Source organism: Macrobrachium nipponense, chromosome 4, assembly GCF_015104395.2.
Source record: "Macrobrachium nipponense isolate FS-2020 chromosome 4, ASM1510439v2, whole genome shotgun sequence".
NCBI classification, from domain to species: domain Eukaryota; kingdom Metazoa; phylum Arthropoda; class Malacostraca; order Decapoda; family Palaemonidae; genus Macrobrachium; species Macrobrachium nipponense.
The window spans coordinates 94,743,435-94,769,490 of NC_061100.1; the positions used below are offsets into that span (position 1 = coordinate 94,743,435).

Below are 26,056 nucleotides of genomic sequence, written 5' to 3' on the forward strand. Positions count from 1 at the left end.
TATTCCAAGAATGCAACGTACGCATTTCGGAGATTTTCGGCGGAGAATCCGCGAGCTGAGGGAAGGAAAGTGTAATTCACCATAAATCTAAATATTGTGCTTGAGACTTTGAATTTGTTTAAAAATGAAGATAAATGACTGAATATTACTAGACTGTAAGAGTTTTAGCTTACAATTGCGTTTTTCTATCATTTCGGTAGAGTCAAAGTTGACCGAACATGGTTTTTTTCTATTTAACGTGATTTATATGCAAATATTTCGAAAATGAGAAAAGCTACAACCTTCAATTATTTTCAGTTGTATTTTACATGAAATTGCGCACATTTTTATATATAAAACTTTATGTAACAGCCAATTTAAAATGGTGCAAACATTACGACAATCGGACGAAAAAATTTCTGATTTTTTTCGGAAGGGTTACCGCGCGGACATAAGGAAAATGTTTTTTTTCATAAATTCACCATAAATCAAAATATTGTGCTAGAGACTTCCAATTTGTTGCAAAATGAAGGTAAATGATTGAATATTACTAGAATATAAGAGTTTTAGCTTACAATTGCACTTTTTGATCATTTCGGTAGAGTCAAAGTTGACCGAAGGTTGAAATTTTGGCACTTATCGTTATTTATATAAAAATATTTCAAAACTTAATTATATAAAAATATTTCAAAACTGATGAAAGCTACAACCATGAGTTGTTTTTAGTTGTATTCTACATAAAATTGTGCACATCTTCATATATAATACCCCATGTAATTGCTAATATAAAATGGTGCAAAAATTATGTCAAAGTGACGAAATAATTTCTGAGATGTGTCGCTGATGTTTTTTAGTGCGAGAAATAAGAAATTCACGCTTGCGTGCCTGGGTAACGATTGTAAACAAAACAACGCCTTGATCCGTGAGCTCCCAGCATCCCCCAAGGCGCGTGATTCAAAAGTTTTTGCCTGGTAGGCCTATAAGTATTTTTCCGAGAATTTTTAAAAAAACTTTTTATATCGACGTACCATACGTCCAATTGGCACCCAACAGACAATTTATGTCAACGTATAATACGTCTAATCGGCGTTTAAGGGTTAATGAAACTTTTGATCAAACCTTAATTCAAGACTGGAAATGGATCAGGTTTGGAAGCATGGGAGTCTGGAATAGGAGTATGTGATAAAGAAGTCAAAAGGACTACGAATTGTAGAAACAGCAAGAACTGGTTATGATGAGACAGTACTATCCTCTATTAGCCCAACAGAATTAAGGCTAGCCTTACTTTCAGCTCTAGTGGCTGCCTTCCTCTTTCTCTCCCTTTCAAGCTTGAGTAAATAAGATTTTAAAGCTTTCAACTTCTTTTCATCCCAGTCTTGACACTCAACACAGGTATTCTTAATATCACAATCCTGTCCCTTACATTTGTCAAATATGTATGAGAGTCGGCTGACGACTTAACTAACCTATCTTACATTTTTCACTACAAAAGCGAGCACTGGAGACTTAGTATCAGACATTCTCCTAGGCAAAAGTTAACTAAGTATCTAACGAAGCAAAGAATCATAATCTAGGCAATTGTAATGGTAATCGCTTCATAGCGACGAATAAGTTAAAGGAAATGAAAATAGATTTTCTTCAAGTAGGTCTGCAACATGGATGCATCCTGTTCTCATGATTGTTCTAGAAACGTCAGGTGGGGTATAGAACTTGACAGGCGCCGACGTGACATGAGGAACGCCGCATTTCTGATGTAATACTTTGTCCAGTTCCTTCTAAGAAGTTCCAGTAATCTCGGGAGCCTGTGACGTTCGCTGGTAAGCCACGCCCCCAGGTTACCATATAAATACGACTGACTAAGAAGGAGGGAGCAGATCATCAGTGAAGAGACCAGCAGAGAGCTCAGAGCAGAGATCATCCGTGAGAGATCACCAGAGAGAGATAAGACAAAAAGGAACAGACGAAGGAACAGAGAGGAAAAGGTGCTCGAGTTTGATCGAAATCTGGTCAAGTTGTCCAGTCAGGGAGAACGACCGAGGTATTTTTGACGTTGAGCAAGCCTTGAGAGAAGAAACTTTCTACAAGAGGTTTCAAGGAGTTCCTGCCCTTCAAGTATCAAGTATAGACATTATTTTCTGCAATACGGAGTCAAGAAGACATCTACAACTACAGTTCTCCTTTTGTGAAGCCACCACTTCGAGCATAGATCTCAGACAGAGCAAAACTTGCCAGCAAGTATTAACAGTACCTCACTGTTCCCCCAGTTCATGCAGTGTAAGATTTTATCTTTGTTAGTAAGCTTGTAAATAAACCTTTGTTTTGTTGGTGTTTCTTTCTATATTCTTATCCCCAGTTTCAACTGTTGGTGTTGAATTCTTTTTGTTTATTTTCCTCTCGAACTTGGAGCGGACCCCTCACAGCGTTCGTAACAGCAATATCACCAGTGAAGCCAATACAGTAGTGCACAGAGATAACAGACTACAGTATACTGTACTTCAGGATATATCGGTGCAAATGGAAATATCAATCTGAGGGTTTTTGCCTCCAGATCTAGCGCTGAATATGTAATATTCGCTATTAGTATCGTATTATAAAAAACAAACATAACAAATATGCATCTTTTCCATGGCTCTTATAAAGTTATTCTTTACTTCACTGTATCCAATAGTATATTGTCTGAATTTCATATCATTATGTATTGTATTATAAAATTTAGAAATAGTGATTAAAGTTTTGGTTTGGAAATCAGAGGGCAATTACGAGGTAAGTTTACTTTGCTGTATTACTAAATTCAGAGCGCTTTTCTTGCTTTTAGTTAGTGTACATGAATCCCTAGATACCCTAAAGACAATTTTATATTTCATTACACAGTTTTTTTAAGTTAAAGTATGACTTACATAGGTCTTGTTGTAACTATATTTAGTTATTTTTTTAGTTAGTTGATGGTGTTTAGTTATTTTTTCTAGTTGATAGATGGTGCTTGGGTTGTGTTTTTTGTGTAAAAAATCAAAGAGATTCAGTTCATTATTTCTTTGATTTCATCATATGAGCTTTCGTACTAATTATTTTCTATTAGTGTAAAAACAACAGTAAAATGTGTTCTTTCATGCTTAGTAGCTTTGCTTAAAATACTTTTCTTTCCAATTTTATTTATAGTCAAGTTTGATGGCATATCGAAGTTTACAGGAGTTTAATCCAACTTGCAGCTTAAATTTGGTAGTAAGGAGTAATATATTTCCATGCTGATCTTTTCTCCATAGTGGATATGGTAGTGTAAAACTGTATCATTCCTATTCTATTAATGTCATTTGTAACATAACTATGGTCTGCAACTGTTCATTATTGTACGATGGTTGAAATGCAATTCAGTAGTTCCTAGCAAAACAGCTGTTTCTCCTTTAGTTGTAATGCTACTAACAATACATTTAATCACTTTTACATATTCAACTTATTCAACTATTAGATCACATGTATATACAGTAATAGATATTTGTTATTTTACTCAAATATTTTCCAGTTTATTATACAGACAGGTAAAATTTATTCTTACTGTTCCTTCGTTAATTACATTCCTTTCAAATCTAAAAGTTGTGCTAAAGCTTTTACTGTCTTGCAGTTTATAATTTAAATTAACAAAAAATCTATAACTTATGTTATGGATACTGTTTGTTTATACAGATACATATACATAGTAACATATAAGCTTTATCACAAGTTGCCAAAAGATGACTCTTAGGGCTTTGGGATGGTTTGGGGTGTATTTCTGTTTGAAATGATTTTTAATTTTTTTTTTTTTTTAGAATAATAATTTATGGTATATTTTTGTTAAAACTATCAAATTAGGCATTAAAATTTTAAAATACACAGTTATAAGCATTTTACAGTAGTTTAAGTGGTACAGGGTATAAATATCTCCGGACTTTATAGCAAAAACACGCATTTACGGATACATATGACGTAACACAGTCAACTCTCGTTATCCATGCCTGATTAGTTTCCAAAAATGGTCGTAGATATCAAAATCGCGGTTATGAAACACATATTTCCCATAAGAATTAATGGTAAACCAATGTAATACAGACCTAGCACCAAAGTTTTATTTATACATTACCTAAATGCACTGTACTGAACTTGAAATGAATACATACAAGTATTCTCCAACTTACGATGGGGTTAGGTTCCAAAAAATCCATCATTTGTTGAAAAAATATCTCAAATATAGCCTAGCCTACACTAGGGTAATTAGTACCATCTTCACATATATGTATACGTAGCCTACACTACACAATATAGTTACTCTAAGCATATATGGTATAGTAATTATTGATATCGGTTAATTATCTCAGTTCAATGTAAACTGACTAATGATAATTCAGTACACAGAGAAATAGAATAAAATTAACATGCGTTAGCCTTCCGCACACTATGATAATCGAGTGCATATACAGTAGCCTAACCTACAGTATACCAAATTATTATTGGCTAATTCTCGAGGTTCATTGCATTCTGACATATAATTCAGTACAGAAAGAAATTGAACACAAAACGAGAATCAGATCGTATAAAAAAAAAAAAAAAAATGAAACGAGAATCACATTTGGTACAACTTCAGCATAATTGAATGGTGTCAGGCTTGCTGATAGCTACATATAATTATAAAATACAAATGTAATAAGTATGTATCTTTTCCATGAAGTTTTTTTCAAGTTATACATTATGTAGTAATTCGCTTTATCCAGTAATATTGTATGTATCCTCATATTGTATTATAAAATACTAACATAGAGGTCAATGTTTTGTTTTGGAAATCAGCTGATGGTGAATACAAGTTTATTTTGCTGTATTGAACTCAATTCTCAGTGAATGTTCTTGCGTCTAGTTAGTATAAATAAACATCTAGATAACTTTACTTATATGGAACAATATCACTTTTCGTTATACGTGTTTTTAAGTTGAAATTTGACTTTAATACATCTCATTGTGAACTAATTATTTTTTTGTTAACCCTCTTAACCCTTAAACGCCGAATGGATGTATTAAACGTCGAGTCAAAATGTCCCCCGTATGCCGAATGGACGTACCATACGTCAAACTCATAAAATTTTTTTTAAAAATTCGCGGAAAAATACTTATAGGCCTACCAGCCGAAAACTTTTGAATCACGTCCCTTGGGGGATGCTGGGAGTTCACGGATCAAGGCGTTGTTTTGTTTACAATCGTTACGCAGGCGCGCAAGCGCGAATTTCTTTCTTATCGCACTAAAAAGTATCAGTGACACATCTCAAAAATCATTTCGTCACTTTGACATAATTTTTGCACCGTTTTAAATTATCCGTTACATGAAGTATTATATATGAAAATGTGCGCAATTTAATTTAAAATACAACAAAAAATACTCATGATTGTAGCTTTTATCAGTTTTTAAATATTTCCATATAAATAACAATAAGTGCCAAAATTTCAACTTCGGTCAACTTTGACTCTACCGAAATGGTCGAAAAACGCAATTGTAAGCTAAAACACTTATATTGTAGTAATATTCAACTATTTACCTTAATTTTGCAACAAATTGGAAGTCTCTAGAACAATATTTCGATTTATGGTGAATTTATGAAAAAACCTTTTCCTTATGTCTGCGCGGTAAATCTTCCGAAAAAAATCATACATGCGATTGTGGTAATGTTTACACCATTTTAAAATTAGCCGTTACATAAAGTTTTATATATGGAAATGTGCGCAATTTCATGCACAATACAACTAAAAACAACCCATGGTTGTAGCTTTTATCAGTTTTGAAGTATTTTCATATAAAAAATGATAAGTGACAAATTTTCAACCCACGGTCAATTTTGACTCTACCAAAATGGTCGAAAAATGCAATTGTAAGCTAAAACTCTTATATTTTAGTAATATTCAATCATTTACCTTCATTTTGTAACAAATTGGAAGTCTCTAGCACAATATTTCGATTTATGGTGAATTTACGAAAAAAATAACATTTTCCTTACGTCCGCGCGGTAACTCTTCCGAAAAAATCATACGTGCGATTGTGGTACTGTTTGCACCATTTTAAATTAGCCGTTACATAAAGATTTATATATGAAAATGTGCACAAATTTATGTAGAATACAACGAAAAATAATTGAAGGTTGTAGCTTTTTTCATTTTCGAAATATTTGCATATAAATCACGATAAATAGAAAAAAAAACCATGTTCGGTCAACTATGACTCTACCGAAATGGTCGAAAAACGCAATTGTAAGCTAAAACTTATATTTTAGTAATATTCAATCATTTACCTTCATTTTGCAACAAATTGGAAGTCTCTAGCACAATATTTCGATTTATGGTGAATTTATGAAAAAAACTTTCCTTCCCTCCGCGCGCGGATTCTCCGCCATAAATCTCCGAATTGCGTACATCGCATTCTCGGAAAATTTGCTCCGTTTCATATTAGGCATTTCATAGAGTTTTATATATGAAAATGTACGCAATTTCATGTAGAATAAAAGGTAAAATATTTGAAGGTTGTAGCTTTTCTAATTTCCGAAATAATTGTATAAAAAAAATGTATAAAAAAAATTTCGACATTTGGTCAACTTTAACTCGTCCGAAATGGTCGAAAACTGCAATTGTAAGCTAAAAGTCTTACAGTATCGTAATATTCCATCATTTAACTTCATCTTGAAACAAATTCGAAGTCTCTAGGACAATATTTAGATTTATGGTGAATTTAAAAAATATATATTTTTTTACGTCCGCGCGTTACGAATTCATGCATCATTTTGTGATAATATTTTCTCTGTGTTGCTTTTATTGTTTTACAAAGTGTTATATACCAAAAAGATCGCAATTTAGTTTACACTACAACGAAAAAAAAAGTAACTTGTTACCTTTAACCGTTTTGCGCACAGCGCGATTTGAATACAATTATATATGAAATTTTGTTTTTGTGCTATTATATATCGCATTATTTATATATGATAATGATAATTTTTATCTTTTCTGATGGTTGCATACTAAGCTTCAGGCAATGACAAAAAAAGGAGCCAAATATGAACTCTTAATCTTCAAAACTAAGCGCTCTGTGATTTTTAAAAAAAAATATTTTTTCCGCTTCCGCGCTCACTCCAAACCAGCCCCGGCATTCGGGAGAGGTTTTGATTTTTACCGCTTCGGCGTTTAAGGGTTAAACATCGAGTCAAAATGTCTCCCGTATGCCGATTGGACGTATTATATGTAGACTCAAAAAAAGTTTTTTTTTTAAATTTGCGGAAAAATACTTATAGGCCTACCATCCGAAAACTTTTGAATTACGTGGCTCAGGGGATGCTGGGAGTTCACGGATCGAGGAGTTGTTTTATTTAGAAGCGTGACCCAAGTGCGCATGCGTGGAATCCTTCCTTTTCGCTTCAGCCAGCATCAGCAACGCATCATCCGACAGCGATCTTTTGGCGCAATCGTGTTTGACTGAACTTGTGCAAGACTGAACATTTGTGTTGCTACAGGACGTTCATAGAGATGTCTCAACGTGGTATGGAACGCGAAAGGCGTGTTTTACCCGTCGGAAGGGATCGTGTAAGGTGAGTTTTGGACTTGGATGCTGGGGAAGGACCAAGCACCCAACATGACCTGGCTTTTAGTGTCTCATGAGTCTTTAGTAACCCCTAGGAAGCATCGGGCCATCCTTAGGGGCATTTGTAGGAATTTGGGAGGGCTCCAACCAAGGGACATAGACGAATATTTATCGGAGCTCGAGCTTGATCGGGAGTATGTCGCAAGTCCTCATTTTGAAGGCGGTTGGTCATCTAGTGATGAGGACATAACTCCCGATGATAGTGATGACGAATATTTGCCCCCAATGTCCATTCGAGGCTCACATCCCGAAAGTGAACTAGAATTCAGTGGTTTTAGTGCATATGAGGGGGAATCTGAGGAGGGGGAGGATGAGGATATGGGGTCTAGTTTTGTCGCAGATGACGATACAGAAAGCGAAGGCTTAAGTGAGGGAGATGGGCCAGTGGGGAGGGTTCGTGTGTGAAATTGTGCCCGCGCTCGTGCGCGCACGTAGAAGGTCGGATAGTCGCGCCAGCCAAGGTGAAGGTCGGTCGTCCGAGAGCGACGATGGGTGGACGGGGGATCCCACACCACCTAACATGCACCCATTCACGGCAAATCCTGGGCTCACCGTACCTGTTCCCCTGACTCCTCTGGGGTTCATTCAGCTGTTCCTTATGCAGGAATTGCTGGAGTACCTGGTAGCAGAGACGGTGGTCTTCGCCAGGTACTGCCGTGATGAACTGCGCACGACATTATCGTATAGCTGGCGAGGCTGCAACCTCACTGACATGGCTCATTTTGTGGGGCTCCGCATTTTTTTTGGATTGATGCCTGCTGCCGACGTCAGGCAATATTGGAGGCGTAATTTTTTTTTAGGTACGCCCAATGTGCCTGGCATTATGCCCCAAGATACTTTCCTGGCGTTGGACAGGTATTTCAACACCTTCAACCGAAGGGCCATACCCCGAAATAACTCTGATCGCCTCATTTTAGTGCGCCCAGTGTTGGATTACATTCGTGAACATTGTAAAATGACAATTTGTCGAAATTGCATTTTTCCTAACTATTACAACCTGAGGTCCTTTAACAATAGGAAGGTAACTAGCGGCAGCTGGGACGGTCGTAAGCTTCGAACAAGGGGAGAACGGTAGTTAACTGCTTGTCCGATCGTGCGCGCGCCCGCGCGCCCGAGAGGTGAAGAATCACTTTTGCTTTAGGCCCATGCAAAAAGTTGCAGAGTGAGGGGTGGCATGAGGTGGGACTATATGTAAAGGACCTCAGGTTTGTATAGTTAGGAAAAATGCAATTTTCGACAAATTGTCATTTGTTCCGATACGAATAACAACAAACCTCGGTCCTTTAAACAATAGGAAGACTCACTTCTTGGTGGGAGGAATCTGAGTCTTTTGGTGAACAGACTGGTGTTCGTCCAACCCTGGAGTGCCTCCCTGGTCGTAAGAGCAAGGGAGGGATCCAAACCTCTGTCCGATTGATCGGGGTGTGCACCGCAGGATCAATGGTCAGACCTCTGGGCCAAGTACTAAGAGAGAGGCAAGCGTATCTCTTCGTACCAGCAAGCAAGAACTTGTTCCTGTTTGCAAGAGGACAATCATAAAATGATGGGTTTGTCTCAATTTGGCATTCACTTCCTCCCCCTTGTTGGGAGGATAAGTGGTGGATATTTACTCCTATCCCTACTGAAAGGGATAGGATGGTGCTCTATTGAGTAGCTCACCTGCATTTCGTCCTTACCCAGCAGGGTGACGACCGTGTCCCTCTACCCAAAGGTAGAGGGAAGAAAAAGATGGGAAGAGGAGCCAGTCACACTCTCATTCCTCATCCATTCTTACGGTCACACCAGGACTCGATGCTGTTCAGCCTGCGAGGGTCTGGGTTAACTACACAACGTGTTGAGCAACCACCACGGTTCCCAAAGGAAAAAGATCCAAGGAAACTGTGGGCAATATCCTGAAGGTAGAAGGAGGTGCATGCGGTCCGGTTGGACCAGGCGCCTGCCTTCATTACCTGCGCCACGGAGAAGTTCTTGCGGAACGCGAGAGAATGATGAAGAGGCGTCCACACTCATCCTGGGTGTCGAGTTTCTTCAGACAGCTCCGTCGCACCTTCACAGGACAAAGCAGCATAGCCTTCGTATCGGAGGCGGTGAAGTCCATTAGGGAGGGTATTGTGAAGGACTCGAACCAATCGTCAGTTACCGAAGGGTTCTGAGTCTTCGCTACGAAGATCGGTACGAAATCGAGCGTCACAAATCCCCATCCCTTTGTGCTTGACTTCTCAAGAGAAGTCATGCAGTTACCTAAGACGAAAAGAAGGGAATAGTCGTATGACCTATCCCTCTTCTCGACTTTGGTTATGTACAGTACTCATACTGACAAGCTATTAAGACGAAGTAATGATTGCTCTGGAACAACCGAACTAAGTCCACAGCATAGTTCGTAACTGACTCGGGCGCTCTGACAGCTGCCGACTGACTGGTTCGGAATCAGTAGAGGCAAGTTGTCCAAGCATCCGGGTAAGTCACGTGACCTTCGCCCTTTAAAGTTATGCTGAGAGACCAAACAAATAAAATATTTGTTAGTCACCGATGCCGGACGGCGCGGCGATGATTTTCTTAATGCATAAGCTCAAAAGGCGAAAGTCAATTGCCTTCAAAAGACCGAGGTCCCTGATGGCAAGAAAATCTCATAGACGTTGAATCTCAGCTTAAGGAGAAAACAACACTATGTGACGTTGAAGACGAAGGTAGGCAATGTATGCAACCTACGTCTTCCAGCTGAATCGAGAGAAGGAATCTCAAGATTCTAAACCTGTGCTTACAAATGACTGAAAACGCTACCGCCATTCATTGCTGTCCGTTGTGCAATGAAAGCGGGGCGTTCTTCAGTAATGAAAACACATGGGGAGTGCCGCTTGAAGAACTGCTTCTCATGGGCTGACGTTTGGAAGTAGAGCTGGCAGGTGTGGGAGTAGGCGATGTCTTTCAATACATCTGCTAATCGGGCCGGTGAACGATGAACAATTGTACACCTCCGAATACAAGATATTTTGAGGACAAACTCAGATTCCGCAAAATCATTCGCATTATCGGGATACGATGCAGCAAGAGACTATTACAGAATTCTGTTACCGTGCGGTAAACAGAAAGATGAGAGTCGAATAGATATCTCTTTTTTGTGTAAAATTCTCGCACAATACCGAAGACGATGAATACTAGCGTTTCACAGCAGTAGATGGTCATTCATGTATGCGAGAATCCCCGTTAATCAGAGACTTAAGTCCGTGATTGTTGGGCAGAGATACGGTTGTTATTCAATCAAAGCAGGTGAGAAAGAAACATAAAACAACCGTCTATCTCAAAGCGGCAGCTGATACTGAAATGCCTCGGGCAATTCAATACGCAGTAGCTGTCGCTGACTCGTCATCCTGAGTTGCCAAGTAATCTTTCCACGAAGGAATGCGTTCGGCTAGAACCACGAGCATAAAAAAGATATGCTCGAGCAATTATATTTAAGCGAAACGAATTTCGGTAAATATAAAAGCTTAAATGGTGTTGTTGTGACAACACCATAAGTATATAAAATTGAAACTGGAAACTCCTGGGAGGTTGCAGGCAACCGGGTTGCAGTTCAATTAGAATACTTTTCGTCTAACGTCGCAATCCGTAGAATAACCAGGAATATGCGCCATACCCCTCGGACCATTCAACTGCTTAGCAGAATCAGGTCGCGAGGTTAATATACGTAGTATATTTGTAGGATTCTGAACAACGATCTCCATCCTAAATTCTTTCCTTCAAGAAAACAAAATAAGGATTGGAGATCGACCACCTTCGTTCTCTATTAAAGAGAGTGAAGGAGAAGTCTTCCTCGAATGAAAGCTTCAATGGTACAGAATACTAAGACGATAGTTCCAGCCAAACTGGATATCCCCGTCCGTTCTTCTCTATTCCAGGTTGGTCGCCTACTGTGAGATAGTCTTCTTTCAGCAGCAGTCTTCCTCCTAATGCTAGAAATTCCAGGAATTCGAGCATAGGCGAGGTTCCCGATTATACGTGCTGTTTTTACAGATTATGCGGGGGGATTCTCGTCTCGCTCACTTTGGACCGTGGTCTCGCCTAAGTGTTTGGAGATCGTAAGAAACTCTAACACTCTGAATGCGCTAGAAATTCCGTAGAATTCTAAGCAGTCTGCGAAACCCCCACCGAATTCGTCAAACGATATCGGCTGGTGTGGTCCTCTCGATTCCCGTAGAAATCGAGAATGGGGCAGGATCCCTCCTCAACGACCGGGGCTTACGTCAGGTAGGACCCGAAGGTACCCCCTGGTAGCGCAGTCCCCAACGTGGGATCCTACAGAGAAATCTCTGTAGGATCCTTCCCCTTTCCCTCGTAGCCGTAAGGAGAGAGGGAATAAGGGGAGGAATTGGATACTCGCTCGCCTTCCCAGTGGAACTAGCAGTTGGAGAAGAGTAGGAGCAGCCATCGCCTTGCGGCGATGGCCTCTCAGAGTCTGGGAAAACGTATCGTCAGGAGAAAACGTTTTCCCGAGGAGGGTTACGAACTCTCACTGTAGGTAAGGGTCTGCCGCCACTGGTGAACGTCGTCTGGGTGGGGCTGATCGACACCTGACAGGAGAGAGCCGATACGTCCTCCGACTCATTCCAGTCCTCGTCGAGGTCGAAACCTCTCAGAGGACCGAAGGAGTATTTAAATACGGTGTCCGAAGACACGTAGAAACGCCGCTGTCGCAGTAGTAGGAGGAGGTGGAAGTAGCTTGATCGACCGGCCAGAACTGAGAGAGCCTTCTTGTCCGGAGACGAGAGACTCTGGTTCAAGACAGAATCGGCAAGCTCCGATCGCGGCATACCCACCGTCGGTTTGGGTTCCCCTCTCGGGCCCCAAAACGACTCGAGCAGAGACATGGGCTCTGCTGGTGGGAGCGGCGATCCTTCCCCCGGTCGTTGTGCTGACGAATCAGTGCAATAACCTGGGTAAAGTTACTCTGAATCTCGGAAGTTTACAGCGTCTTGAGGAGTAGGACCGTCCAGTCCCTCCAACAAGAGCAGCTCCCAGGACCCTCCTCCTTCAGAAGAAGGACCAGCACAGATCCCTGACGGTTGCCTCCAATCACTTCGCGTACGTCCTGGGTGGTCCTAAGACCAACCTGGCACGTGGCGGCGTCGTGACGGGATCGTGAGCGGCGCATCTCTCACGATCACTCCTATAAACCTCGCTCTTCCTGGCGTATGCCGAGAAAGTTGAAGGTATCGGAGAGACAGAACTGACGCTACCCCCTCTCCCCCTGACGGTCTCCAATCACTTGCGCGTACGTCCTGGTTGGTCCTAAGACCATACGTGGCACGTGCGGCGTCGTGAACGGGATCGAGAGACAGACCTGACGCTCCCCTTCCGCTCGCTGGCAGGACCAGCGTACGTGGGGGGCTGCAGCCGATCACCAACCCGCGGTGGGGATCGATCTGCAGGCCTGGCCGTGCCGCTCACCTGTGGCGAGCGGCTCGACTGAGCACGTCGACCCCGGTCCCGTGCGTCAGACAAGCTGGCTGCTGGTCACCGTATCCGCCACCGGTCCCTGTGGGAGCGGCGGTCAGGTGTGACCTGCAGGGGGGAGCTCGCTTTCGCCGTGAGTACCGGTGAGCGTCCTCGCGGCACGTCAAACCGCTGGTACCAGCCGAGGCTGGTAACCGTCGGTCGAGGGGACCTGGGGGACCTCTTCCCAGCCTCAACCCGTGGCCGGTCAGAGACCGTCACGTCCACCCGAGGTACGGCTGGTCGCTGCGAGAGCGCCGCTGGCCTGGCGAGAGTCACCCTGAGCGTGGCTCTCGACAGTCTTCTGCTCCGTGCCTCGGTCATGACGCTGAGCGAACTCAGGCGTCTTAAACTTTGGCTGCACGGTCACCCGAAGAGATCGTACACTCGGAACTTCTCGCGGACGAGAAACCGAGCCGGTACCTGGCTTAGCAGCAGAGCTGCCAAGACCAGGCGAGGGTGTACCAGCGGTAGCCAGCACACCCTTGGTCCCCGTCTTCTTCTTCTTCTCAGAAGGGGAGACGGGCCCCGTTCCCGAAGGAACAGGAGGACCAGCAGAAGAACCCCCCCGTCACACCGGAATGTGACGAGCCCTTCGAAGTTCCCGAAGGAGTCTTCTTAGGGGGAATAACAAAACCCGGTTACCAGCCTGGTCGCTGCGAGAGCGGCCGCGTGGCCTGGCGAGAGTCACCTGAGCGGTTCTCGCCAGCCTTCTGCTCCGTGCCGTGGTCTTGGCGCCGAGCGAACTCTGGCGCCGAAACTTTGGCTGCACGGGTCTCCCGAGGGAGAGCGTACACTCGGGATCTCCCGCGAACGATGAGACCGAGCCGGAACCTGGCGTAGCGGCATCGCGCTAGCACCAGGCGAGGAAGTACCAGAGCTAACCGATACTCCTCTGGTCCCCGTCTATCTCTTCCTTACGGAAGGGAAGACGGGCCCCGCTCCCGGAAGAGGCCAGCAGGAGACCAGCAGAAGGACCCCCGTCCCACCGAGGTGGGACGGGCCCTTAGAAGTTCCCGAAGGAGGACTTCTTAGGGGGGGGAGGAGGCAGCCTTCTTCTTCTTCGGCTTATGGGCCTTAGAAGTCGAAGGAGGGAAGAGGCAGCAACAGACGAAGACGAAGATGACACCTTCCCCCTCTTCTTCGTCAGCTCACGCAGGACAGTCGTCAGGTCCTCCATCCAGGCCGGAGTCGGGCCTATTGCCGAAAGAAACACCGGCCCAAACTGCACCTGTCCGGAAGGACCTGGGACTGGGGAAGACACACCATGGGCAGGACCAGCATGGACAGGCGCAGGAACCAGGAGCGACAGGAACAGCAACCAGCTCAGGAGCGGCAGGAACAGCGGCAGCGGTAAACACAGAAGGGACAGCCAAGCCAGTAGCGGGAACCACATCAGCGACATGTACGGCAGGCCCAGCCATCGCCTCGTAGAAATCATCGGCAGCCAGCGTGGTACTGGCGGCCGGTCCAGGGGCGAGCTGCTGGGAACAGCGGAAGTCTGGGGCAGGCACACGAAGAAAACACAGGCGGCGGCGGCATTACCCCTCCTCGGTACGGCGGCGACCGGCCCTAGAAGCGGCAGACGGCGTCACCGACACAGCATGGGGAGTGTAGACCAGCGGGGGGAAGCAGCATAAGCGGCCGTGAAGGTTGTAGTGGAGACCACTCCAAGGTCACCGCCCCAGACCTCGCTAGACTCTGCAGCAGATCGTGGATGCTAGGCACGCCCTGCAGCCGCAGTGGTCCATAACCTGTCCAAGGTCGTCTCCACGGCTGTAGCACCTGCGGTAGCACAGACAGATTAGTAAGAGGGGTTCCCTCACGCACGGGGGGGGGAGACATGCCCCACCCCGAACGGAAGGAAGACCCCCCCCCAAAAACAAAATACGAGGAAGCTGAGCGGGGGGGCAGGAAAGAAGACGAAGAATCGGATACCAAGGGAGTCGCGGGAGAGCTTTCCACGACTTCCTGGCAGACCTTCGCTTCCCCTACCCCCGCACAGCAGTGAAAAGTAATATGAAAATGAAACAGAATACTGCATTGCGATTCACTTCATAGAACTTAAAGAGGGAAAAATCAATTCCCGGTAAGAGCGGAAACCTTGATCCATAATAATATGATGCTATCATAAATATATATGAAAATGAACAATACTGCACTTGCTATTTTCACTTTCACAGCAATAAATCGTAAGGATTAATTCCCGGGTAAGAGCGGAAATTGATCCAAAATTAAATTTGATGCAATTAATAAATGAAAATGAAAAGAAAACTGCATTGCGAATCCACTTTCATTGCATTCTTTTCATACAAAATAAAGAGGCTCTTGCCGAGCGCAATCAAGCTCTCCGGCAACGAAGCGACAGGGCAAAAATATAATGAAAAAGAGTACTTACATCTTTCAATTACACACTTTCGCCCAAAATACATGACTCGGCGCGAGTGCGCACCCGCCCTCGGCACCGAGACATAATCAAGGGTTCAATTCATGAAAAAGAGCGGAAATCGCCGTCTCTACGGCGATAGCTCCATGTTGACTCATAATTAAGTAATGAAAATGAAAACAGTGTACTTACAGTTTCATTTTCAAGTCAAACCAAACCATTAGTAGAAAACACAATATAAACAAAGCATACGACGATGAAGCGGGCAGAGAGCGATGACGAACACGTCCTTCACACCCGCGGCCGAAAGCAAAAGTGATTCTTCACCTCTCGGGCGCGCGCACGATCGGACAAGCAGTTAAACTACCGTTCTCTCCCCTTGTTCGAAGCTTACGACCGTCCCAGCTGCCGCTAGTTACCTTCCTATTGTTAAAGGACCGAGGGTTTGTATTACGTATCGGAACAAATCTGTGGTTCCTGGAAAGAACCTTTCTTTGGATGAGGGGATGATGCCTTACAAAGGACGTCTAAGCATTAAAGTGTATAACCCCAAGAAGCCGAAGAAATATGGAGTAAAATTTTTTTTTTATTACCGAGGCCAACACTGGATACGTCGTGGACTTCTTAGTGTATTCCGGGGTCTTCTCCATGATGCGTGAAACTGTTTTCAGGCTTGTGGATCGTTTCCATAACCAGGGATACCACCTGTTTATGGATAATTATTATAACTCGGTATCCCTGGCCCAAGAACTGTATGAAGCAGGTGTTCACATCAGTGGTACCCTTCGGTTGGTGCGTGGGGCCCCGAATGTCCTCAAGAGGTTTGCTAGCCATCCGCAACATCTGGCAAGAGGAGAGACAGAGTGGCGGCGGAAGGGAGCTGTCTTCGTCATCTGTTGGAAGGGTGTCTGACTCGTCCCCATGATTACGATGAGCCATAAACCCGTCCAAGAGGAGATCGTACAGCGGAAGAAGACACGTCAACAGGACCGAGTTGTGTATGGGCAGTTTCGTGTACAGCGCCCTACCGTCATTGGGCACTACAATAGGCTGAGGGCCCCACCCGCACCCCTTCTCGTCGGGTAGTGGTCCCTGCGTGTCGGCTGCTGCCAGGGGATCACACACTGGAGCTCCTAGAAGGGCGCAGGCAGAAACGGTGCCGGGTGTGCCATATGAATGGCAGAAGGAGAGACACCCGGTTCTTCTGTTGCACCTGCAGAATAGCTCTATGCAGGTTCGGGGAGTGTGACCGCAAATGCCACAGTGCGGTCTTTTATTGGAGTGCGAGTCAGCGACGGACAGGGGAGGGCGCACGGGACTGTGCCCTATCCCATCGACCGTAAGGGCGTGCATCTCCCTCCTCCACCTATACCTCGTCATGTTGAGGAAAAAAATGCAAGACTCTTCAATGGAGGAGGGAGAAAACAAGAATAGAACGAAGAGTCAAGATTACGAGTGAGTATTCTGCATTTGTTTTATATTTATTTCTTTATTTATTATTTCAAGTTCTTATATCTCCGTATCTATGCATGAATATGATATTTCATTGTATGCAAAAAGAAAAGGGTCACCTGCATTCCTTTTATTTATATATTCGTACCAGAATCGGAAAAATGTATAAATTAAATATGACACATACATATATAATAAAATATATATATATATATATATATATATATATTATATATTATATTATATATATTCATATATGATATATATATATATATATATATATATATATATTATATATATATATATTATATCATATATAATATATAAATATATATATATAGGCGGTCCCGGGTTACAACGGGGGTTCCGTTCTTAAGACGCGTCGTAACCCGAAAATTGTCGTAAGCCGGAACGACGTTCTTGAAAACATGTCCACAGGGAAAATTTCACTACTAAATTGCAAGTTTTCTTAGGGCCGTATCTCTAAAATTATCACTAATTTACTTTTTTTCATGTGCAACACTGTGTGTCCACAAATTACTGTATATTTTCATTAAAATACAAGAGAGAGAGAGAGAAGAGAGAGAGAGAGAGGAAATAACTCCTTACGTTTCAATAGATTGAAATTGAACGGTTCTTGTAGGCAAGTTTTTCCCCCTCCCATAAATACATATATTTCTCCAGAGAAGAGAAAGAGAGGACTGTGCAATTATGTTTGTCTGTCTATCAATTCTTTTGCTGAGAGCGAGAGAGATAAAAGGAAGATATCTTGTGGAGAGAGAGAGAGAGAGAGAGAGAGAGAGAGAGAGAGAGAGAGAGAGATGAGAGCGAGAGAGAGAGAGAGAGAGAGAGAGAGAGAGAGAGAGATTGAGAGACATTACAAAACCATTAAATTCATTGACCATTGTATGGCTTGTTAAGCTGAGTGTCACTCGAGTTGAGGTGGGGAAATTGATACAGAAAAAGACAAAGGGAAGAATTTTCTTTTGAAATTAGTTATCGTATTATTACTACTTCTATTATTATTATTATTATTATTATTATTATTATTATTATTATTATTTGAAAATATAATAAACACGTGCATCTACCATAAAAATTCTCTCATCTCAGTAAGAAAGAGGAATTATCCTTACAAGTGAAATGGAAAGGTCATTTTCATCTCTTTAAAATACGACCATTATGAATTTTGTAATTAAAGTTTTTATTAGTTATTATTATTATTATTAAATAACTGAAATTATCAATAAACATTTTACATACTAGTACCATAAAAGTTCTTTTATCTCGGTAAAAGAGAGAGAGAGAGAGAGAGAGAGAGACGAGAGAGAGAGAGAGAGGGGGTGGAGGAAGGGTTAACCTTAATTTTAAAAGTGACATGGATAGATTAGTACGTATTGTATTTCTTTAAAATACTATCACATATGAATTTTGTAATTACAGTTATTATTAGTATTATTATTATTATTTGAAAGTATTAAAAACAAATAGTAGAAGTACATAAAAAATCTCGAGTCTCAGTAAATGAGAGAGAGAGAGAGAGAGACGAGAGAGAGAGAGAGAGAGGGGGGAAAATGTCAGGACCACGTGATTGCAACACTGCAGCTCTCCCCCCTCCTGGCTGTCACAGAACTTGATATATAGCTGAAAGTTTTAGTACCTGGATCTTGAAAAAGGTTACTGGAAGTTACTTCAAGAAGACTGGGATTTCCTTCATTCTTCCATAATTTTTTAAATATAAGCTAAAATCTTACTAATTCACTATGGTATTTTTTCTGTATAAATTAATATTAATATTTGAAAATAGTAATATTTGAAAATAGTAAATCATTTATTTATCATACTAAAAAACATACATCTTTGTAGTATAGAGAGAGAGAGAGAGAGAGAGAGAGAGAGAGAGAGAGAGAGAGAGAGAGAGAGAGAGAGAGAGAGAGAGAATTATAGTGATTATTTCGTTGGAAAATACAAAGAGAGAGAGAGAGAGAGAAGAGAGAGAGAGAGAGAGAGAAGAGAGAGAGAGGAGAGAAGAGAGAGAGAGAGAGAGAGAGAGAGAGAGAAACTGTGCTAAACTATAAAGGATTCTTATCTTATCATAGTATGTGTTTTTTAAAAGCGTCGTAAACTCGGAGCATCGGAAGCGTCGGCGTCGTAACCCAGGGCGGATTTTTCAATGAATATTTAAGAAAAAGCGTCGTAACCTCGGAACGTCGTAAGCCGGACCCGTCGTAACCCGGGGACCGCCTGTATATTTCTTTTTTTTATGTTGGTATTTTTGGGTAAGCAAAATACATAACAGTCTAGTAATCTTCAGTCATTTATCTTCCTTTTGAAACAAATTAGAAGTCTCTAGAACAATATCTCGATTTATGGTGAATTTAAAAAAAAAAAACTTTTTCCTTCCCTCCGCGCGACGATTCGCAGCCACAACTCTCCGAAATGCGTACGTCGCATTATCCTAATATTTGCTCCTTTTAATATTAGGCTTTTTATAGAGTTTTATATATGAAAATGTGCGCAAATTCATGAACAATACAACAAAAAATAATTGAAGGTTGTAGCTTTTCTCATTTTCGAAATATTTGCATACAAATCACGATAATTAGAAAAAAAACTATGTATGGTCAACTTTGCCTCAACCGAAATGGTCGAAAAACGTAATTGTAAGCTAAAACTCTTACGGTCTAGTAATATTTTGTCATTTATCTTCATTTTGAAACAAATTGGAAGTCTCTAGAACCATATTTAAATTTATGGTGAATTTTTGAAAAAAAAAAAATTTTTCCTTCCCTCCGCGCGCCGATTCGCGGCCGCAAATCTCCGAAATGCGTACGTCGCATTATCCTAATATTTGCTCCTTTTCGTATTAGGCTTTTAATAGTTTTATATATGAAAATGTGTGCAAATTCATGAACAATACAACAAAAAATAATTGAAGGTCGTAGCTTTTTTCATTTTTGAAATAATTGCATACAAATCACAATAATTAGGGAAAAAAACTACGTATGGTCAACTTATGCACTTCAACTGAAAATGGTCCAAAAAATGTTAAATTGGTAAGCTAAAAATATCTTACGGTTTAGTAATATTCAGTCATTTCTCTTCATTTTGAAACAATATTTCGATTTATGGTGAATTTTTGAAAAACTTCTTCCTTCCCTCCGCTCGCCGATTCGCGGCTGCAAATCTTTGAAATGCGTATGTCGCATTATTCTAATATTTGCTCCTTTTCATATTAGGCTTTTTATAGAGTTTTATATATGAAAATGTGCACAAATTCATGAACAATACAACAAAAAATAATTGAAGGTTGTAGCTTTTTTCATTTTTGAAATATTTGCATACAAAATATGATAATTAGGAAAAAAACTATGTACGGTCAAGTTTGACTCAACCGAAATGGTCGAAAAATGTAATTGTAAGCTAAAACTCTTATGGTATAGTAATATTCAGTCATTTCCCTTCATTTTGAAACAAATTTGAAGTCTCTAGAACAATATTTCGATTTATAGTGAATTTAAAAAAAAAACTTTTTCCTTCCCTCTGCGCGCCGATTCGCGGCCGCAAGTCTCCGAAATGCGTACGTCGCATTATTCTAATATTTGCTCCTTTTCATATTAGGCGTTTTATAGAGTTTCATATATGAAAATGTGTGCAAATTTATGAAGAATACAACAAAAAATATTTGAAGGTTGTAGCTTTTCTCATTTTTGAAATATTGGCATATAAAAAAATATATATATAAAAATTTCGACATTCGGTCTACTTAACTCGTCCGAAATGGTCAAAATCTGCAATTCTAATCTAAAACTCTTACAGTATTGTAATATTCAATCATTTGTCTTCATTTTGAAACAAATTGGAAGTCTCTAGAACAATATTTAGATTTACGGTGAATTTTTGAAAAAAAAAAAAAAAATTTCTTAAGTCCGCGAGTTACGAACTCATGCATCATTTTGTGATAATATTTTTTGTGTTGCTTTTACCATTTTACAATGTGTTATATATCAAAATGATCGCAATTTAGTGTACAATACAACAAAAAAAAGTAACTCGTTAGCTTTAACCGTTTTTCACACTGTGCGATTTGAATACAATTATGTATGAATTTTTTTTTTGCTACCATATATCGCATCATTTACGTATGATAATAATGATGTTTTTTTTTTTTCATTTCTGATGGTTGCATACTAAACTTCAGGCAATGACAAAAAAGGAGCCAAAAATAAACTCTTAATCTTGAAAACTAAGCACGCTGTGATTTTATGAAAAAATTATTTTTCCCGCTTCCGCGCTCACTCCAAACCAGCGCCGGCATACGGGAGAGGTTTTGATTTTTAGGGCTTCGGCGTAAGAGGGTTAATAGATTGCATAAAAATCCAATGATTCCGTTCGTTATTGTAACTGTTTTCGTCGTAAAACAAGCTTCACATTATCTATCGTTTATCAATGTGTAAACAACATCGAAATGTGCTCTTTGCATCATGCCCAGTAGTTTTTATTAAAATAATTTTCTCAGCTTTATCTATGGTTGTGTATGAATTCATATCAAAGTTTGGAAGTTTTATACAATTTGCAGTTTAAATTTAACAGTATATTAGCTTGACGGCCTCACAAGTAAAGCTATTTTATAAAATTATATCAGTCCTATTCTATATAACATCATTTATAACATAACTACAGTAATTGTTTACTATCGCACAATGGCTGAAATACAAGCAAAATGAATGTTATGTATCGGATTTGGTTGTACTTGGCAAAAAAAAAATTTTTCTCATTCGGTTGTTCATGGCTGTGCACATTTATGCAACAGGTATAACTTTAAACAATGCTTTCATCATTCTCTTGAACTTTTTTTAACTTAGAAGATGGCATAAAGATATGGAGGTAAAGTAGTTAAGCGATTATAACTTGACCTCTCCTAAGTTTAACATTTAATAATTCGTCCGGGATAATTCGTAAACAAAATACGCAGAGCATTATTGGAACTACCGGGCTTTCTAACAACATACGCTCAAGTTTTGAACGCAATTTTCAGGTTTTGAACCATGCTGTTCAGCAATTTTTTACGATAAAAAACTTATAGACTTGCTTTGTTCAGCAATTTTTAGCAATTACAAAATTTATAGTTTAATTTACCGTTATCATGTTGTACCAAATTTGCGATAATCAAACATACGGATAACGAGAGTTTACTGCATAGCGTTCCCTTTATAGCGGGGTCAGTTCAGACGTCTCAATCCGTTATCTCGGTGAGCTACTGTAGTCAAGAACGTTATGACAAATTCTGATTACATCACTGAACAAATGATGACGACAGGCTGCAGGAACGAACAATGTTGGTCGGACGCCTGGCAAAAAAGCGATTCAGATCTCTTGCTCATCGCTCCACTCTTTAAGTGGGTGGGGGTTTTAAGTCACCTACACTAGACAGTTTAACAGTTATTTCGAATTTTGAATTTTTAGGCTGCCATGTGGAAAACTATAGCTTGTAATTACATACTTGGTAAGTTGCTAGTATAAAAAATAAGTTATCTTTTTTCTGCAAGTGCATGCAATAAAACCTACATAATTTATCCAGGTACATTTTCTTTGGCCAAATTATTTTTCAGGGGAAAGTATAACATTTCCACGAATCGTAATCTCTACTCATTATTACACTTGCATAAATTACTTTGGGGGAATTTTATGCAATTGTATACAGCAACCATTCTGCTGCAAAATGAAAGAAAATTTATTAGCTTACCTCTAAAATTGTCAGTTATGAACCTTTTAACTAAAAATGGTATAAACATTTTTTAGCGTGTATTGCATGGGTGACTGGCACTTTTCTTATAGAATATACAATGCCACTTTGCAAATAATTTTTTCATGTTTTCCTAGCTATAATTATACCTTTTTGCATTGTAATAACTAGGTACTTTACCTGAGTATGCTATGGACAAACAATGAATTCTTTATTACAATTATTATTTTGTTTTTTGGTAAACTTTTTTAGGGAAAGTGCAAAGTTTTCTTGTATCTCATTTCTAATAATTATTTTGACCGCATAATACTAGTTATTTTGGAGGGAGTTTTTATGCCATTGAATACAATAAATAATCAGTTGCAAAATGAAACAAAACTGAGGTCTACCTTTAAAATGTTAGGATATGCAGCTTTGAACAATTAAACGGTATAAAAAGTTTTTCAGTCACTGCCACTGCCCACAAACTAAATTGTTTATAAGAACCATAAGCAAAAGGGTCAACAAAAAATTAAACTGAAAAATAAGGCAAATATATAAAAAAGGATTATCACATAATATGACTAAATAGAAATACAAATACAGTATAATGAAGACACTTACCCAACAACATGTCCATGACATGTAACAAGAGTTACTGACACTTTTCCATCCCATCCTTGTTCACTTCCACCTCTAATAAACAACTTGCCAGAATTTGAGTTAATAGGAAGACGCCTGAAAAAAGAAAACATAAAAATATTAAAATGACCATGTCCCCCCTACAGTACTGAAGTTTACAATACTGTAGTATCATCACAATAAAAGTTATATTTCCCCAATGTGAAGGTAGCATAACACAATGGTCACATTCTCTCAGGAGGAAAAGACCTATTAGAAATTAATTTTGTTTCTATTTTCTGTCTGTTGTGTACATTTTCATGCATAGAACTATTTACACTATTCATAGGGTGCAATAGATCTTACTATCATCTTCGGTGTGCTTGTTATAAGATTTTCAGTCTGGTGATCTGCTGACATATGTCCTAACCCTTGATGTGTACGCATATACCTCCAGTGGGTCCTCCCTAATCCTTTGCATTCTTTCAATCTGGGCACTGTCAGTTGTAATCCTTCCCTTGCATTTCTCACGTTATCCTATGAAGTTTCATCTTTTGACAGGATGTAATAGGCCTGACTCAACTAGAACTTCTTGTTGATGTAATCTAGTAAATAAATATTCTTTTCCCTCTATTGTGGGTTCATAAGTGCCCCATTAATTACATTACCATTTTTGCAATATCAATCTTGTATGTTAGATTTCTCTCTTCACAGTTGATCCAGGAATTTTTATTCCAAAATGTACAGCTAATACAGTGGACCCCCCGTACTCGCGTTCTCAAGATTTCATATAAACTGAGGAAAACAGCAAGAATCACAGCTGAACTTAAGATTGTTGAAAATATATAAACTAAGAGGCATTCTGTGACAACTTAAAATCCTGTGATATTTTCAATGTAACCCTTAATGTGTCGATAGCTGTTTCAATAGTTGGCTACAATCACAACTATTGACACTAAAGAAAACATTTGTAACCTAAAATCAATGGTAAAAACCAGGTTATTCAAGTGTACCACTAGTGATACAACTTTTGATACTGTAAACACAACTACTAATTACAGCAATTACCGTAATTACCATAATTAGACGTTAGGATGAGCGAATTCTTACTTTGTTACCGGAGTAGGATCTCTATCTATTATTCTAAAAACCGAAAAGGTCTATAAGCCTAAACATAAATATTTTCTGGAGAAAATGATAATTCGAAAAAGCATTATCATAAGCCATTTGCATTCGATATTGGCTGATTGAGCTATCGATATCTTCATTGCCATTACACTTGGCAGGTAGATATGTAATTTAGATACTTTCTTGTAAATGAACAAAGTTGGGTTTAAAAGTGCCTCAATACCTGATAGTATAAGCGTTAAGTGTGATTTCGCTAGTTTTGAACACCAATTTCGCCTATGCTTTTTTTCTCTTATAGTGATAGCAAACGACGTCAATCAGCCGTTTCTCGAATGTGTTGCTTATGTCTGTACTGCAGGTTTACGATCTCTTCATCCGTAATTTAAAAAATCGGGAATGAGAGAGAGAGAGAGAGAGAGAGAGAGAGAGAGAGAGAGAGAGAGAGAGAGAGAGAGAGAGAGGGTTGCCTGGGTTAGGTTGTTAACACAGACACACATCCATTAGCAAAAGTCGATAATACTTGTAGAGCAAAGTCAATAATATTTGTATACAGAGAATAATGTTCATTTTAATAAAACCCTTGTTTTACTGTATCTAATCATATTGTATATATTATTACCATATTATCGAATTATATTACAAACAGAGCGATCTGACATGTGCATTCTGATTTTGTTTACATTTGAAAAATATCAGATGATTTCATTTTACTGATATGACCAGTCTTAAGATGCCAAATGGAAATTAATTTACAAAAGAAAGATGGGTTTAAGAATTGCAGCTACGTTATTAACCCTTAAACGCTGAAGGGGTATATTAAAAATCGTCTTCCGTGTGCCTGGGGGGTCTCGGAGTGAGCACGGAAGCGGGAAAAATATTTTTTTCAAAAAATCACAGCGTGCTTAGTTTTCAAGATTAAGAGTTCATTTTTGGCTCCTTTTTTTGTCATTGCCTGAAGTTTAGTATGCAACCATCAGAAATGAAAAAATTCTCTATCATACATAAATAATGCGATATATGATAGTGCGAAAACAAAATTTCATATATAATAGTATTCAAATCGCTCTATGCACAAAACGATTAAAGGTAAGGAGTTAATTTTTTTTTCCGTTGTAATGTACACTAAATTGCGATCATTTTGGTACATAACACATTGTAAAACTATAAAAGCAACACAGAGAAAATATTATCACAAAATGATGCATGAATTCGTAACGCGCGGACGTAAACAAATATTTTTTTCAAAAATTCACCATAAATCTAAATATTGTCCTAGAGACTTACAATCTCTTTCAAAATGAAGACAAATGATTGAATATTACTATACTGTAAGAGTATTAGCTTACAATTGCAGTTTTCGACCATATCTGACGAGTTAAAGTTGACAGAATGTCTATTTTATTTATATATCTTTTTATATGCAATTATTTAGGAAGTTAGAAAAGCTACAACCTTCAAATATTTTTCCTTTTATTCTACATGAAATTGCGCACATTTTCATATATAAAACTCTATGAAATGCCTAATATGAAACGGAGCAAATACTCCAAGAATGCAACGTACGCATTTCGGAGATTTGCGGCGGAGAATCCGCGCGCGGAGGGAAGGAAAGTTTTTTTTTTTTTTTTTTTTTTTATTT

The 26,056-nt window shown here is 39.8% G+C and overlaps 1 protein-coding gene across 1 annotated transcript in view; it reads right to left on the minus strand.

The window, feature by feature from the left end:
* Window positions 1–26,056, minus strand: part of LOC135211444 (uncharacterized) — a 161,621-nt gene that overhangs the window by 75,577 nt on the left and 59,988 nt on the right. The window contains exon 5 of the mRNA XM_064244752.1: window positions 23,293–23,406. Within this exon, the coding sequence (XP_064100822.1) occupies window positions 23,293–23,406 (114 nt within the window). The remainder of the gene's footprint in view (window positions 1–23,292; window positions 23,407–26,056) is intronic.